General features: G+C 47.3%; 1 protein-coding gene across 1 annotated transcript; it reads right to left on the bottom strand.

Annotated features, from left to right (window-relative positions):
* Positions 1-443: 443 nt before the first annotated feature.
* On the bottom strand, positions 444-12,502 carry LOC126545578 (uncharacterized). Its single transcript, XM_050193499.2, has 3 exons — positions 12,159-12,502; positions 10,281-10,583; positions 444-2,043 (listed from the first exon to the last, which is right to left on the bottom strand). The coding sequence occupies exons 2-3, from the start codon at positions 10,580-10,582 to the stop codon at positions 1,839-1,841; spliced, it is 507 nt and encodes a 168-aa protein (XP_050049456.1). The 5' UTR covers position 10,583; positions 12,159-12,502; the 3' UTR covers positions 444-1,838.
* Positions 12,503-16,553: the final 4,051 nt, after the last annotated feature.

The following is a 16,553-nucleotide window of genomic DNA, read 5'->3' as shown; positions in this document are numbered from 1 at the left end:
TAGAGCCTATGGTGTCGCGCTGTAAGCACGAGGTCGCCGGATCAAATCCCGGTCGCGGCGGCCGGATTTAGATGGGGGCGATATGCAAAAGCGCCCGTGTCCCGTACATTGGGGGCACGCTAAAGATCCCCTGAGGGTCAAAATTAATCCGGAGTCCCCCACTACGACATGCCTCATAACCAAATCGGGGTTCTGGCAGGTAAAACTCTAGAATTTAAATTTTTTACATGATTGTTTAACTTTCATTTTCCGATTCCAGTCCTCATGAACACCGCCGCACATGTGAGACAGCTTGTGGTAGTCAGTTCAAAGGCGACATGCGTCTAAGGAGCTAATTACCATAGGAACTTCGTAATTTTTTCGTTTTCTTTTTTTTTTGCTGTTGTAAATAGTTGATATGGTAACTTAAAACACTCATGAAAACAACAAGTGCTGAACGACAGTGAAAAAGGATAGACTTCCTTTATTGACTAAGAAGGGTCGCTATTGAATGCGATCACGAAAGATGTGACTTCACAGTCAATGACGCACAGAAAAATGCTTACACGAAGTGGCACAAACTTCACATGACAAAACGAGGGTTAGGAGTGTTTGTAACAAACCGTTCTTTTATCTATGCATGGAAACGCAGGGCGTTTGTAAACTGTAAGACCTTATTGCAGCAGAATTATTGCAAAAATAAAGAAGAAAAGCTGAAACAACACAAGGATTAAATAAAGCTTCTATTTTGTATAGAATGCCAGCCACTCATATCATGATTACGCAAAAAACTGCCAGTGACAATGTGAACTGTTTAGACACTTCTTGACAAAAACGCTTATATATTCAGAAGAAAAAGAAAACAAATCCTATAAGTGGTAAGGGTACACACTCACTCCGCGGGAACATTGTTGTAAGACACTAAAGAACGACACGAAATACACGAAAATAATGACAAAAAACATGCCCAACGGTACACAAATGATGTGAGAGAGTAACAACCTCATCTATTATTATTTGGTTAAGACGAAAAAAAAAAAAGATGTGTAAAGGCTGCGAAGATACGTATATGAGCTGTATTTATACTGAAACCAACGAGATGTGTTATGTACAAGTATTTACAGCCTAGTTGCTGGCGAATATATTTACCTGAGTGGCAGTGTGACAATGACACACGCATGTTACGGAGGGGTCACACGATACAAACGACCACAGACACATTCAGCACGTTGCCACAAAACCACACTGATTCTTCATTACCAAACGGCACCGACACGCCGCCAAGCTCCCTCCCTTCGTGGATAATAAAAAGTGCCAACACAAAATCTCTCCCCTCCAGTCTTACCTGCCTCTCCATCCCGCCCACGCGCGTCCGCTCCCAGGGCGGAGCAGCCTAGAGCCGCTGCGAAATTGCTTGCAGAAAGTCGCAGCTGACATGCTGGGACCATCCATGGCGTCTAGTCTCGCGCCAATGTCTTCTTGCAGCCGAGCGGTGTTCGACCTCAGTTTACCACCGCCGGCACATAAACCATCAAAACGTGAGCGCACCCGAGCTATTCTTGAAAGGCTGGATCAAGCTCTCAAGGATTTTGGCTCAAGGGTGAATCTCCGTAATTTTTTTGCCCATCTTCTAGCTCTATATTAACCAATCATTCTGCCTTTTCTAGAATAACTTAAGGTTGTGGCGACATACGCGAACTGGAGAGCACCACGTCTTATCCACGCCCGATGATTGTTCAGCAGCGTTTTTGTGCAATTTTTAGCGGTGCCCCCCGGGGCACTTTTCCCAGCGACTCTATGGTGTGGCGCCGAGGCGGGACGCCGGCCGTGTGTCGAGGCCCTTAGTTGTGTCCGGGAGGTCACCACCAACCGTCGTAGTCTCCGTGTCCGCCATAGCCAAATCCGCCCACGAGGCCACCGCCGAAACCATGGCCGTAGTCAGCGAAGAAGCCGTGGCCGTGACCGTGGCCGTGGCCGTGACCATGACCGAATCCGTGATCAGCATAGCCGAAGTCAACCAGGCCGTGATGGTGGTGGTGATCGCTGTGTGAGTGCACGTGGAACCTGCGGGCCGCATGTACGCTTAGTATAGGGATCTTTTGGAAAGGGGCACGTCAGGTACGATCGACGGGCTTCACTAACAGTGTTACCTAGAGGAATTCAAATGAGTAACACGTATTCCAGACCCATCCCCGACTAACTAGCTGGTGGTATAGTAATCATTCTATATCTGCCGTGGAAACTCTGAAGCCAGTGCGTTCACGGTCAAAGTAGACATGAAGCTCTGTGGCAGCGCTGCTGTCGCCCGCGCTGGCTTTACACGCATTCTATACAGAGACCTCTGGACCTTCAAGAGACCTCAAGACGCACAAATCCGACAAAGGCTGCCAAGCTAAGTGTTTGAGTAAGCGAGGAGAAGGGGGGGGGGGGGGGGGGGACTACAGTCTGCCACGTACAACGTAACCGTCTCGCTCAAGGCGGGCAGTTTAACTGTATTCCTTGGCAGACGAGTTTATGTTTGCTCTAGTTTTAAGCAAGCTTGTCTGGGAAATTTTCCTACAGATAGTACGATGCTACCTTATGTATTTCATATGTTTAGTGTGTTTATAAGCCACATCGACAAAGAATAGCGTCACAATGGCTCCGATGATGTCAACAGAAAGCATGTACTTACGGAGGTGTTGATTGCGTCCACCAATCCTTTCAAAAAGCGAGTTCTTATCCGACCGCCTTTTGGGTTAAACTAAATTAGAAAACACTCATGAGGGTCAATGAACGAAATGGTATGAGGCTGTAATTAATTGAAGAACAAGTGCATGTCAGGTGGTAGTTACTTCGAACCGAAAGTTCGCTGTATACCTCAAGAGTATGAAAAAAGAACTAAAGAGAATCCCTTCAAGTACTACGCAATTAAACTCACATGCAAAAGAAATAGCCGCCAAGCAATTTCCCCCGTTTAATATCAACACAAATAAAAATATAATTCCAGCAAGTTCTGTGAGGATGCCATGAACTCAATGCACGTGAGACTGCTCTCACAGCATACAGAAAGTATGGAAGCTTGTTTGCTATTTCCTGTTCCATTTTAGGTGAATAGTGTCGTGTGTCTTCCGCACCACAACAAAATAATTGCACACCACAGCAGGCAGTGCCAGCGATTCCAATAAAGGAGGCTGACCAGCCACGGATGTCGTATGTCAGGTAAGTAGTCCCGGCTCTTTTGTTACGCGTGACTCGTGTAACTTATGTTGAAATATTTTGAGGTCAGCACGTATAAATCCTCGTAGGGTCCTCATAGCCTGTAGCACAGAAACTCAGGCTAGTAATTTTGTTCATTGACCGCTATATTCTCTTGTTGGATTGCGCTTTCTCTTTTCTTTTCTTTCTTTTATTTTTCTTGTTCTTCAAATTATCCAACCAAAACAACATTCCCCAACACGAAGATATCATTTCGACATATAATTGTTCCAACTTAAGTTTCCCACGTCCCGCTGTTGGCATACGCCTTGTTCTTACTGTTTGAGAAAAACAGTTTCAAGTGTCAAATCACATGATATGAAAACTTCGCGAAGCTTGCACCGTTAGTCAAAAGAAGCCTAATTATGCCTAACTGCAATCGTTTCGCACGTAGATGTCCCAGCCATTTCAAATCTGATGCTCTGAAAACATCATAGTTGCTGATTCCAAATATTTTGAATCGCACAGCTTGTGCTTCTACAAAGGGCCATTTTCACATTACCTGGTAGCTAACTAAAAGCAAGTGCTTTAAAGTGGATGAAACATACAATATCTAGTTTTCTCGAAAAATACAAATAAACAGGTGGTTTAAGAGGGGCGCCCTATAAAGGCGGCCGTTGCGCTGTGTTGGATTGCATAGGATGCCTTGACACGTAGTGTGATCAAACCACATATCCACTTTTTGTTTAACAAGAATGCTCAGCTATCAACGTGCCCGTGGTCCTGAATGTGTGTCACTGCCATAAGAGCTCTGGTGACCTACTGCGTAGACCTGTAGTTGTCACGGAATAAGCGAAAATGCCACACAGCAATTATGGAATAACGGGGAAATTTCCGAACCGGAGTTAGCACGAGTGATAATAGGGCGATGAAAGCTGTTTGCGGAAGCCAGCCTATGTGGCTGATATAATGGAGGAAAAGGAAGTAGGTGAATGAATATATAGAGCAGGAAAAGCGCCTGTATATAACATTCCGCTAATCGTTATGCCGCCGTTTATGAATAGCCGCACCCGGCCAGAAGCGGTGGGATATATTTAGATCGCGAACTGTTTCCTGCGTTTGGTGAGGTACCTTTTGTAGGAGGAGTGGGGGAATAGCGAGCACTGTGCAAATATGAATGTTCCTCGCACGCGTCATTCGAATGGTTAGCGTAAAGAGATGGAAAGGACAGTCCAAATAGAGAGAGAGAAAGAGAGGAATATTTATTATAAGGAAAAAAGCTGAGGGCTCAGCCTTCTTTTTTTAACTACTCAGTGTTGGAGAAAGGTGAGAGGGGAACAAAAAGAAAGGGACAAAATTGCGATGGTGATGACGATGATGATGGCTTTGATGATTAGAAAAAAAATTGAAGTTGACTGGAAGCATTTAGCAGCCTTACTTTCTCATCCGCCGAGCTCACCTGCCTCAACGCATGCGCGGAAGAAGCGGCAACCTTGAGAGCTTGGTGATAACATTGTAAGTACAAGATTCGCTTCATTTCGACAGCGATTTCTTTCTCTGTAACCAAAATCAGCTACTGTTGTGAAGCCAAGGGCCGTATCTTGTAGAAATTCATTTATTTTTCCTTCTTTGCGCTTTAGGTCATTACATCGAATAACATTGCGCAGCCGTTATCGTCGGAATCGGCCACTGGGCGAGAGGAAGGATAAAAAAAGAAGGGAAAATTAAATAGATCGTTGCGAAACATGGACGCTAGCAGGCCTTAAAGCACGCTGACGTGCGTCTTGACATCACTTGCACAGTTTGGACAACTTTCCGGTTCCATCGGTGCTAAAAGAACCAGGGCCCATATTTACAAAAAAAAAAGCTCTTACGCTATAATTGTTCGTATGAGAAAATTTCAGCCAATCCTGATGCTGGACACAATATAGCGAAAGCGGCCAGCCATTGGCAAATATCCTATACGAACAAAACGCTTTGTGAATCTGGCCCCATGTTTCTGCAGCAGCCCTGCGCAAGACAACTTTTAAATGCGATACCCTACCCCCCTTTCGTACTTCTATGAGTACGAAATACGATGTACGTCATACGAAATACGAAATACGTCAATGCGATGACCGCGGAAATAGAATAAAGAAAATATAGCACCCTGCAAGGAACCGAACGCGGGCATGCCAGCGTGGTAAGCGAATACCCATCTACGGCGCCACGTCAAGAGTCGATTAGGGCACGAAATACGCGCGACAAAAGAGCGAAAGAATACCGCCACCGTCGTGCTGTCACGATATTGACGCGCATGCGCGTCAATATCAGAGTGAGGTCTCCAGAGACGCGCAGAGCACACTCCGCTCAATCGGCTGTAAGGGAAACTGCATGAAGTATGTGTGTTGTGCGAATGCTCTCGCATAATTCAGAAAATCATTCTAAATTGGTTCTACCGTGATTTTTTTTTTCGAACGAACATGTCCATGTAATTCATTCGTCATATACCTCTGTCATTCACCAACAGCTAAGAGTACGCGCACTGTAGCATCTGTGGCACCCTACTTCTGAATAAAGTTGGTTACACAGCGTTGTTCCCCAATCGCCGACGCATAGTTCGTCTATACATTCTTTTTTAACGGCACGAAAACAGACACTACATGGAGAACACGACACACACATGCACCATGTTGTATGTTTTTGCGCCGATAAAAAGGATGTATAGTAAACCGCACCAACTTGCACAGCAACAAGTCCTTTTGAACATGGTTCGTTGTCAAAATGTCTGCAACTGTGGCGCATACATACAGTGTTCTGTGCGGTGAATGGTGAATGGAATGCCGAAGAAAGATGGCGTTATATTGTCAGAAAATTCTATCATTAATTTCCCGCTGTTGTTTCACCTGTAAACGAAAATGCCGCTAAGCTTTTAACGAACTCTGTTTAATGCACAACCACGAAGTGCTTGGCGAATGAATGATGAGTTAAAGAGAGGAGTGGGCAAATGTTGCTCGCGCGAGGCTGAACCGACAGCATTGATTTTGCGTATGACCAATCATTTCGAACGTGCACCTTTATTGCTTCCCACTAATATGTCCTGCACATCGAGCTACCTCTAATCTCCTCCCCATTTAAACATAATGACACCCATTTAAACATAATGACGGCAAACTAAGTGATTCCAAGCCTTTCAAGAAACCAGGGGCTTTGTTTGTAAGAATTATTTTTCTCCGAGTCTCTTTATTTCTTAGCATCCGTCCTGCTGAGTGGCCGATCATGGCGATAGCGGGGACTCGGCTTCGTGCGATAATATGACGAACTATTAAACAAATATATCAGCATAATTTGTACAATATGTGACCCCACAACATCCATATTCACTTTTTATGATCATTTGCCGCTTAGCTTTTATAAATTCTTAATCATGAATACTTGCCCGGAATAATTACTGTACCTTGGAATATTTGTATCAATCTCGGTGGTCTCATGTTACAAGTTTCAGTTTCAGAGGTAACTGCAGGGTCATGACACTCTAGCTGGCCACTCTTGCTTTCTCGCTAAAGAACGTCATTACTCAAGGAACGCAGAAAGAAAGAGTAAGGAGAATCGTGCTCAGATCACGCATAGTGGGCATAAAGAGTACGAGCCCGTTCGTCGTAAGCACGAGAAGCTGGCTTTTCCACTTGCCCTTTATACCGACGGCAGAGAGCAGCTTACAGGAGCACCAGAGCGGTCTGACCGCAGTCTTCTCCCACTTTCCCGTCCTTCTCCTGATAGTTTTAATTTCATTTAAACGGCGGCATTGATATATGCGTAGCGGTGAAACCTTAAGATGCGTGACAGACTCTTAAAAGATTACAGTCCCTCTTTTGAGACTTGTCGACATACCACAATACATCATCGTTTAACCTTTCTTTTCAAATCAGTATCATTTAAATTTATCTTTTTCGGACAACTGGCTATGTTATTTGTTCTGAAGTCGCATCCTTCCTGTAATGTACCCGCGATTCGTATTCTGCAAATAGCTACAATGTTACCTCGTTGCTTGCGAATAGCGTGCATATTTGTTGAAGATATCTTAGGGTTGCACGTGCTAGTCTTGCTATCCCAATGTCATTTTTCACTCGCGTACGCGGAATAGTAGCAAACGAAATTAAAACAATAAAGCAGCGACCATGGTAGAAACTCCGTCGGGTGTATTTTTTTATTCGAGTCCGTGTGTCAATGCGTGGGGCACACAATTACCAGATTGAAAGACACGCTTAAGCTGGCAATGCTGTGAAAAAATGGTGCATTGTAATCAATGTATTCAGAGATTGGATAATAAATTATTCAGGGAAAAATAACTGTTACACTTCAAGTAAATGCATATTCTGGTGCTTAATTCCGACGCCTCTACAAAGAAAAAGAAAAGACCTGTATAACGAAGGATTGATTATATCCCGGCCAAATTCCTATGCTTCGTATGTATTGTGAGCCTGGAATTTAGATGTCCTGAATGGGCTGATTCGTTGCTTTACAACGAATGCCACTTGACGGTGCCGTCACTGCCCTCCGCAGGCGTCACTGAGCTGCGCTAGGGCTAATGGCATCGCTAGCGACGCAAGCGACGAGTGTGACGATGTGAACGAGAGTTACAGCCCTGCTGCACGCTCCGGGAATCGCTCAATTCGTACGCTGCTTGTAACACAGCTGCGGGTGCGACGGTTGACGAGTACGCCGCAGTCGATGATGAAGTAATGATGTAATCATAATTGGTGACCGACGACGTCTTCTAAGCTGCCTGTAGCGCAACGGTTGCGAATGTCAACGAAAACAACAGTGATGAAAAGCCTGTAAATGAACCAACAACTTTAGCGGAAAAGAGACGGCAACGGGATTTGGCCATGTGCGGCGTTATCTTGCGGCACTCCTGCGTTTCGCCGCGAAGCATGTGCCGTGAAACTCGGTGCAATAAGGTTGGCTGCAGTCGCACATTCCGTCAGACGAAGTGTTCACAAAAAAAAATTTCGACTTATATTACTAAGTCTGTTGAGTTCATGCCAAATAAAGGTTTTATCTTGCTGTACGTGCTTAGCCTGCTTTATTGTGGGCAATACGGCGGGCTGTCTTTAGAACAAAGTGACCTGTATAACGAAGGATTGTGGAGGTCCCAAGAACTTCGTTATAAAGTCGTTTTAATGCATTTATATCATGCAGCAAATTTCTATCTAGCTCATTTTACCTCCAACTTTAGTTCCTGCGCTTTAGTAGGATGCCCGTGAAAGCGCAAGAGAGCATTCACTGCTTAACTATTGCAACTAATTCCAATTTACACCTTTTGAGCGAAGCGAAATGAAAGGCGCGCCTTAACTTTTAACTCGGACACTAGAAAACTCACAAGGGAAGTCAATGATACGTTTTGGGGTTTTACGTTCCAAAGCCACGATATGATTATGAGGCGCGCCGTAGTGGGGGACCCCGGATTAACTTTCACCACCTGGGGTTATTCAACGTGCACCAAATGCACGGCACACGGGCGTTTTTGCATTTCGCGCCCGTAGGAATACGGCCACCGTGGCCAGGATTTGATCCCGCGACCTCGGGTTTAGTAGCGCAACGCCAAAGCTAATACGCCCCCACGGCGTGTCTGAAAAAGAACGTTCTAAAATAGTTTAGTAACATCTGCCGTCGGGCTAGATGTACCTGGCTCTTAAAGATGGTTTTAGGCGCCAAAGTAAGACACGGACAACCGAATAAAAGTCACGGACAGGCCGGGTCTTTTATTCTGTTGTCCGTCTTATTCTTGCGCCTAAAACAATTTTTAAAAAAACATTCTAAAAGCCTGCCCTTAAAGCTTATTTTAAAAACTTCTAAAACATGGCGTGAAGAATAATTCTAGGGGTTTTATTGATGCAAGCAGCGCGAGAAGACGGAGCACGAGGTAAGAAAGGGAACAGACGAGCGCAGACGGACTGCCGCTCGTCTGTTCCTTTTCTTACCTGGTGCCCCGTCTTCTCGCGCAGTTTGCATCATTGCAACCGCACAAACTCGCCCAGCTATCGACATTAGCGGTTTCATCTTGTTTCTAATAGCCCTGTACAGAACGGTAGATATAGAAAAAATTGCCGCTATTGAAGGGGTCTGCACCAAAGCCCACTTGTCCTATGTTCTAGTTTTTTTTTTAATGTCAGGACCTGCGAGTGTTTACTCTGTTCTTGCAGTTTCGTACTCGAGCTTTGGCAACTCCAGCGTCAAAGAACACGCGGATTCTCATTGAAAGTGTGCGATCCCAAACGTCCACGGCTTCATTTCGTCGCATGTGACCTGCTGGACAAAATGATCTGGTGTATCTTTTGGGTGTGTTCATATTCGTTCCAGGATGCAACACTGTCTCATTTAGCACCTGTAGTAAGAAAGCTATTTTTTGAGCATTGGTACACGAACATGTTTTGGATTGTTCCCCTCCTGGTACCCAAATCTTGTTTTCTTCACAAATGCGTAGAAATTAAGTGACTTCTTTCTCAGATGATATTTTAGATGTACTCCTCGATATGTGTCATAATAGGCGATTGTTCGCAGGCTTCTGCAGATTGACGGCTGGCGCACATCGCTTTCTGAAATGTGCGTGCGTTTTGCCAGGGCTGGTGTTTCTCGCCTAAAGAGTACCCACGCCAAATTATTATGAGCGGCGCAAGACGAAGAAGCCACAAACACAAACTAAGAGGACGTACGTCATGCAGGTTATAGCTCTCCGCAATATCGCTCGTCTGTGTAGTCATCTGAATAGACAGCAAAGTACTTGGCATCGTTTCCAACATTGATACGTTCAAGACGGCAAAGTAGCTATCGACTCCTGAGATCTGGAACACATCCCATGTCGAAAGCAGTATTACTAGTACAACTACATTACTCTCTGCTAATATTGCAAAGTTACTCTTTATGAACGCCTGCGTCAACCATAAAACTAGAGTGCACCAAACGCACACTTTCATCGAGCGTTGAAGCAAGCCGCAATGTGTGCCCTCGGGACAAGCAGTTCATGGTCGAGTGACGCTCTTGACACAATAACTCATCAAGCGACATATATGAATGGCCAAGTGATGAAACGTGCCGTGCACAACGCAGGCGCGTGGCACGGTCGCACTCACGGACGCACTCACGGAATGGGTATGTGGACAGGGTGCGAGTGGTGGACGGGCAAGAAGTGGTGATGATGGTGGTGGCCGCCGTGATGGTGGTGGTGAGAGTGGAGGAGGTGCGAGACGGCTGCGCTGCCGACGAGCGAGGCACCCGCGACTCCGGCTGCCGCGGCCAGCGGAGTGATCTTGCCCACAACTGCGGCGGCCGCCGCAGCGCCCAGCTTGAGCTTCTTGATCTTATGGCTCTGCTCCGTGGGTGGCACGAGGCAGGCCATCAGGAGCACAGTCAGGGCCACAGCCCCCAGCCGTAACTGCGAAGACATGCTGCGCAGAAGGATGCACAATTATCAGAGCAAGCGACCACCACCGCTACTGCTGGCGCCACTGCGTAAGACGCCTGCACAAGAAACAAGTACCGTGCATGATGCTTGCAGAAATGCATGCGATAATGGAAGTGATGCGTTAGCTTGGACGTGAACACCACTCTTGTCTAGTGTGTTCGCTTCAGTGATGGGTAGCAAAAAGAGATCGGAAGCCCTCTACTGATGACCGCGTCCACTCATAACAATTTTAAAGCTATTAGTAACATTCTTTGCCACGCGCAACTGCATCTGTGTTGTCGCATCGGCTATTTGCGGTCCCAAGTCCAAAGATAACTTAACGGCTGCCGCATTTATGCTGCAGAATTACAGGCTCCGCTAAAGGAGGGGTAAAGAGAGAGAAAAAGGCGACCCAACGAATACTTCATAAATATTACGGAAGGCCTGTACAAGCTAACGAGTGAGATAATAAGAATTCTAGTAAAGTGCGGATCTTGTCATACCTCTCCTTAGTACCCGTTTTGTTACAGCCGTGAAGCTGAGTGCTCTTAATCGTACGCTCCATTATGTGCGGCAATTTTCTCAGAATCATTTCGCCTCTTGATTACAATGATACACCAAGATGCCTATTCCATGAACTACATGAATATAATTCTGGCAAAGATACGGTTGAATGTTAAAAACATCTGAAACAACCAATAAACATTTTTCACAGTATTCGTTTCGAGAAAAGGCTAAATGCAACACATTGTAATAAATCAGCTGTCAGATTCCGGGAGAGATAAGAAAGCGCGGTATCAAAAAGGATCAGCGCATCAATGTAGCACCTGTATGAGAGCTAGCGTTTAGCGACTTCCGCCCTATAACCCTTCCTTTGTATGCTAGCCGACACGATTTCGAGGCGTGACAGCGCCTTGTAGGCAGAAGATTGTAATCACACTTCCTGTATATGAACGGGAAGCGCTCGCCAAATCGTCGCATCCCGGTCAGTTGAGATATCGACGCTTCAGCTGAGCGCTCTCTCGTATCGCATCGGTTCTGTCAAGCGCTTCACCCTTTCGCCAAGCGGTTGGCCTCGTAACATCGCGTGCTTGACACATATATTCGCGCGCCTGATCCGACCGTGATAAAGAGCGAGAACGAAAGCTTTTCGGCGTACGTTGTTGTCCTGTTACGTTCTCGAATGGGCGTCACTTGAAACAACACTGCATATCGACCGCGTGTCGTGCGCAAACGCTGTTCACTTCTGTTTGCTGATATTACCCTACGAGATAGACAACGCATAGGCACGTTAGTTTGGTTCTTCACGATGCGGGGCCTTCTCCGATGATTTCCTGTTTAGCACAGCGGTTTCGGACGCTTCCTGGGGCTGCATAGTCCTCCGTTTGGTAATCGCAGGCGTAGCGCACTCGCGGCGTTCACACGTTGCGCGTCCCGAGTTGTGAGCTCGCGCATCCCGTTGCAGCGGCGACGGCGGCGGCGGCGGCATTGGGGGGCGTGCCCACAGCACCGGGCCTGACGGGCGCGAGCCCCAGGGGAGAGCCCGTCAGTCGCGGTGCAGCCGGCGTCCGCGACTCACCCGGCGTCTACTTTTGGTCAGGGAGGTATATCCACTGGGAGAAGTGAAGCTGTGTCTGTGTCCGGTGATGCGGCCGGATGTGGCCTTTTATACGCTCTGCCCGGGTCCACATGCTCGGTGCTGCGGGGAAAGGATGGGGAGGGGGGGACTGCCAGAGAGTCCAGGCTTCTGGGTCACCACGCCGGGCCTGTCCTCGAGGCTGCCGGTGGCCAGCAGCACGGAGAGGAGAAAGTGAGCAGCGGAGAGAGCCGCGCGCCGCTCTCGCCTAATAGGCCGACGGAAATCGAACAAGAGCACGCCGCCGCTGCCGCGCCGCAGCAGCAGCAACAGTACGCTAAAATAAACGGGTGGAGCGGTGTTCGCGCCGGCTGCTGCCACCGCTCGCGCGCGCGCACCTAAGTTTAGCATCGGGGCTACGCGCTCGGCATCGCGTCTTCCGGATAACGCTGCCGCTGGGACATGCTAGAGCGCTCTGGCCAGCTGACTTTCCGGTTTTCGGGAGCCCGACGTAATCGCTTTCGACTACTCTTTGTTCACCTTCCCCGCCACTACGCAGCCGTTCGTTTGCCTCGTTCTTTTCTCTCTCGACGTGTGCGGAGGAGGTGACGTCTAACCGGCAAACACAGGAGGATTATATGCGACAAACACGTAACACCATTGCACGCACAACGCCGGACAGGACCGCGCGTGTGAGCCCTTCAGAAGGGACTCGCTACCCGTTCGTGAGCGAGCGTAAGCGCGCTCAGAGACAATGCGGTTTTGTTTTCCCTGTTTGCTTTCCCACGTTCGATAATTATCTTGCAGGCGGGAAAGCTCTCGCGTGATGCCTCGCTTCGCTGTCTCCGATGCTTTTCACTGGTTATTTTTCGCCTACTAGCATTTTGGCTTTCGGTAATAATATATTTACCCGTGACGACAGGCTGATGTCTGTGCTATAGCGAACTTAATCGCACTGTTCTGCAGGTTTATGGAGTCCCAAAACAGAAATGATGAAAGACGTAGCGTCGCCGTCAATTAAATTACTGAATGATTCTCTATGCTTATAGTATATCTGACCATACCCGTTATGTTGGCTAACCTCAGTGAAATTTCAGGTCAGGGCTGTCGCTGTTTTGCTTATTGCACGCAGATTAGAACAGAACGAGGATGTGTGGTCACACACGACTGGCGCGGCCAATCTTTAGGCGCAGTCGGTTCAGTATGCAACCTTGGCACCTTTCAAGCAGTCAAGGGGCCATTCATGTCGCTCTGAATGGACAGCCACGGGGGTTTTAGTTGAATATATTTAACACCTGTTTGGAACACCGAAAGCGAAGTGCCTGGCCCATATCCCCTCGCAAAGTAAGCAAGGAAAGTGTGTGGCCTATATATGACAACGGCTCCAGCTTTGCACGTTACCTAAAATTTCGCATCACCTGTCATTTCGCCTGCGGGCCACTCTGAGGTGTAGTAACTGCTCATTAAATGGGGGAAAGGGGGGGGGGCGATTACCTTTAAAGCGAATAGCTTCTTTTGGCTATTTCGCCCGTTTTGCAAGTAGGCGCCTCGGCATTTCTCCGCCGGTACAAAGGCGGCGAGACACCGGCACGTGCTCTCACCCAACAGGATTGAGGGGCGGGTTCGTCACTCAACGCCAACTAGCTCTTTGAGAAGCACGTGCTGTCGCGCACGAGCTTTGTGGCGTCTTTAGGTTTAGATGCGGTGGTCGGTGGTGGCGCTGTGTCGCCGAAGTTAATATCAAAGATCGGTATGCTGGTTGGCGTTGGGGTCCCATGGTAAAACCCCAAATGAGGCAGTGCAGTGGGACATGAGTTGGGCTTTTTTGAAGTCGGAGAAGGGCAGATCAAAATTAGTTTGGAAGAAAGTCTGAGCAACGCAGATGAAAATACATTTTCGTTTGTATACAGTTTCGTTTTCTACTAGCTGCCTGGTTAGCCCAGATGGTAGAGCCGCTGCCCCGGAAAGGCGGTGGTCCCGGGTGCGAGCCCCGGATCAGGATGAATATTTCTTCAACTGCGAGGCCTTTCTTTCGGTGAACCCGTATGGGTTTCCATTGAAGCAATTGCTACGATTGGGTGGATGTCTCATTTTCCCTTTATTAATTGGCGGCTAAGGTGTACAGATATATGTACCTGAAAGCGCGGACACAGTATAAAGGAAGAGGTCAAGAAAGTTGGCAACTAAGTACAGGGTATTTGAAAGTGTAAGTAAGCAACCAGGAGTAATCAAAAAGAAAGAAAAACATAAAATTGGTTGCAAAGGATGGAAACAAGAAAGGGCCATGGAGATTTACAAGAGCAGCAAGAAAGATGATAGAGGGAAAGGCCTGTACGAAAGCACAGAGGGAAGTGCCTTGCTATATTGCGTCTCGAGCTGGTTGCCTGATGATACCAGAGTAAATATTTTTAACATGATGAGGTATGTGCAGCAAACATCCGGAGACAACTCCGTACATCCTAATGGAATGCAAAGGTATTCACCCAGCAATAAACGTAGGTAACGTACACCTTACAGAAGAGCTGGAACTTAAAGTGGATGGAAGTATTCACTGGTCCGCAGTTTATATAAGCAAGATGCATTTAGAGTATTGGTGGAATAGAGTAAGGAAAATATCTATAGAACCGGATTCATTACACCCATAGGTAACGGTACAAGGTATATATAAATGTGTTAAGGAAGTGAGTGAAAACTTTATTGTAAATGTCCGGCGATTTGGGCGGGGTGGGGCCATACGCACCCCAGCCTAGGTGACGGCCTCGAGTCCTTGGACTCGGGCGGCTTCCTCGACGTGCCGGACGTCCCACAGTTGATCAGCGAGGTCGTGGCTGAGCAGGGCCGCCTCCCAACGCGCCCCTCGGTTCGAGACTCCCATGTCTACCCCGTTCATCGGGGACTCCTGCTGCTCGCTATCGGTGCATGCCCACAGCATGTGCTGCAGCGTCGCTCTGACTCCGCACGCTTTACAATCGTCGGACGAATAAATGTCGGGGTAGCAGAGGTGAAGGATCGCCGGGTTCGGATATGTGTGTGTCTGCAATTGCCACCAGGCAACCGACTGTTTCTTGTTGAGGAAGAGAGAAAAAAAATTAAGATGCACGCAAACGGCTAGGCTGAAAAGCATCTATAACATGCCTGATTACCTCAAGCACGCTAGGTGCATATTTGTCACCGCCCCGTTTCAAAGGGGATACCAATAAATCATCATCATCATCATCATCATCATCATCATCATCATCATCATCGTCACCACCGCCACTACCACCGCCACCAACATCGCGCGTCTCTTGTCGAAATACACCGGTTCGTTTTGCCGGCTCATCACAGCTTCGTTTAGACATACTCCCATAGTGCGCAGAATCTGCATGATTTTCAAGCGAATGGTTGGAGGGGTGTCTGCCCTCCATTGAATAAACGGCGGAGAAGAAAGCGCAGATGGGCGCAGCCATTGTCGTGTCATCGTCGTCATGCTGTTGTCATTTCATTGTCGTCATTTCGGTGTCATTGTGCCGTCTTGTTCGCGCTGCCGTCGTCGTCGCGCCGTCACATCTTCATTGTCACCATTCCATCGTCTTCACACTGTCATTGTCGTCGCGCCCCCGCCGTCGTTGTCAGGCTCTCATGCCATCTACTAAATCATGTCGACGATGCTATCATTAGACACCTTTATCGACGTCAGTAGTATACTTCGGAAGTATTGCTGGTCTGTCCATTTGATTTCTGCGGTCCGTATAAGCTGGTCGCTTACTTTGACAATCATCGATGGCCTCTGCAACAACTTTTTTTTCGCCGTTGGAATATACGACCTAACGTCTCCTATGGTAGTCGCACAAAATATATAGAAGGATGAGTGATGGAAGGAAGGGGAGGGGGGGGACGTTGGTTTGCTCCGCACACACCTCTATGTTCTGTTTGATTAGCGGGGGTTAAGGTTGTAGCATTACGACTGAATTGAGGGATATGTAGCGTTACGTGATTAACAGTGGTTGCTTGTCGCAACGTGCGTGCTATAGTGACACAAGAGAGAGAGAGATAAGTCATAAGGGAAACGCAGGGAGGTTAACCAGGCTGAGCTCGGTTAACACAAATAATTAATTGATGCTGGCACAGACTATGATTAGAAGATTACGCTCGGTCATGCCATATAAATAGGCCAGACGGAAGCCTAGTGGGTTTTGTTTAATTCCTCAGCTAATTAGCTTTGTGATGCATTCTATAAGCTCGCCACACTGTCTATAAAGCAACCCAATGAAATAGATCACATGTATCACGAAGAAAGGCGTCAGTCAGGGAGATACGATCTCTCCAATGCTATTCACAGCATATTTACAGGAGGTATTCAGAGACCTGGATTGGGAAGAATTGGGAATAAGAGTTAATGGAGAATACCTTAGTAAC

Source organism: Dermacentor andersoni, chromosome 1 (genome assembly GCF_023375885.2).
Source record: "Dermacentor andersoni chromosome 1, qqDerAnde1_hic_scaffold, whole genome shotgun sequence".
NCBI lineage: Eukaryota > Metazoa > Arthropoda > Arachnida > Ixodida > Ixodidae > Dermacentor > Dermacentor andersoni.
Note: the sequence above shows the minus strand (reverse complement) of the source record. Positions and strands in the feature narration are given on the sequence as shown.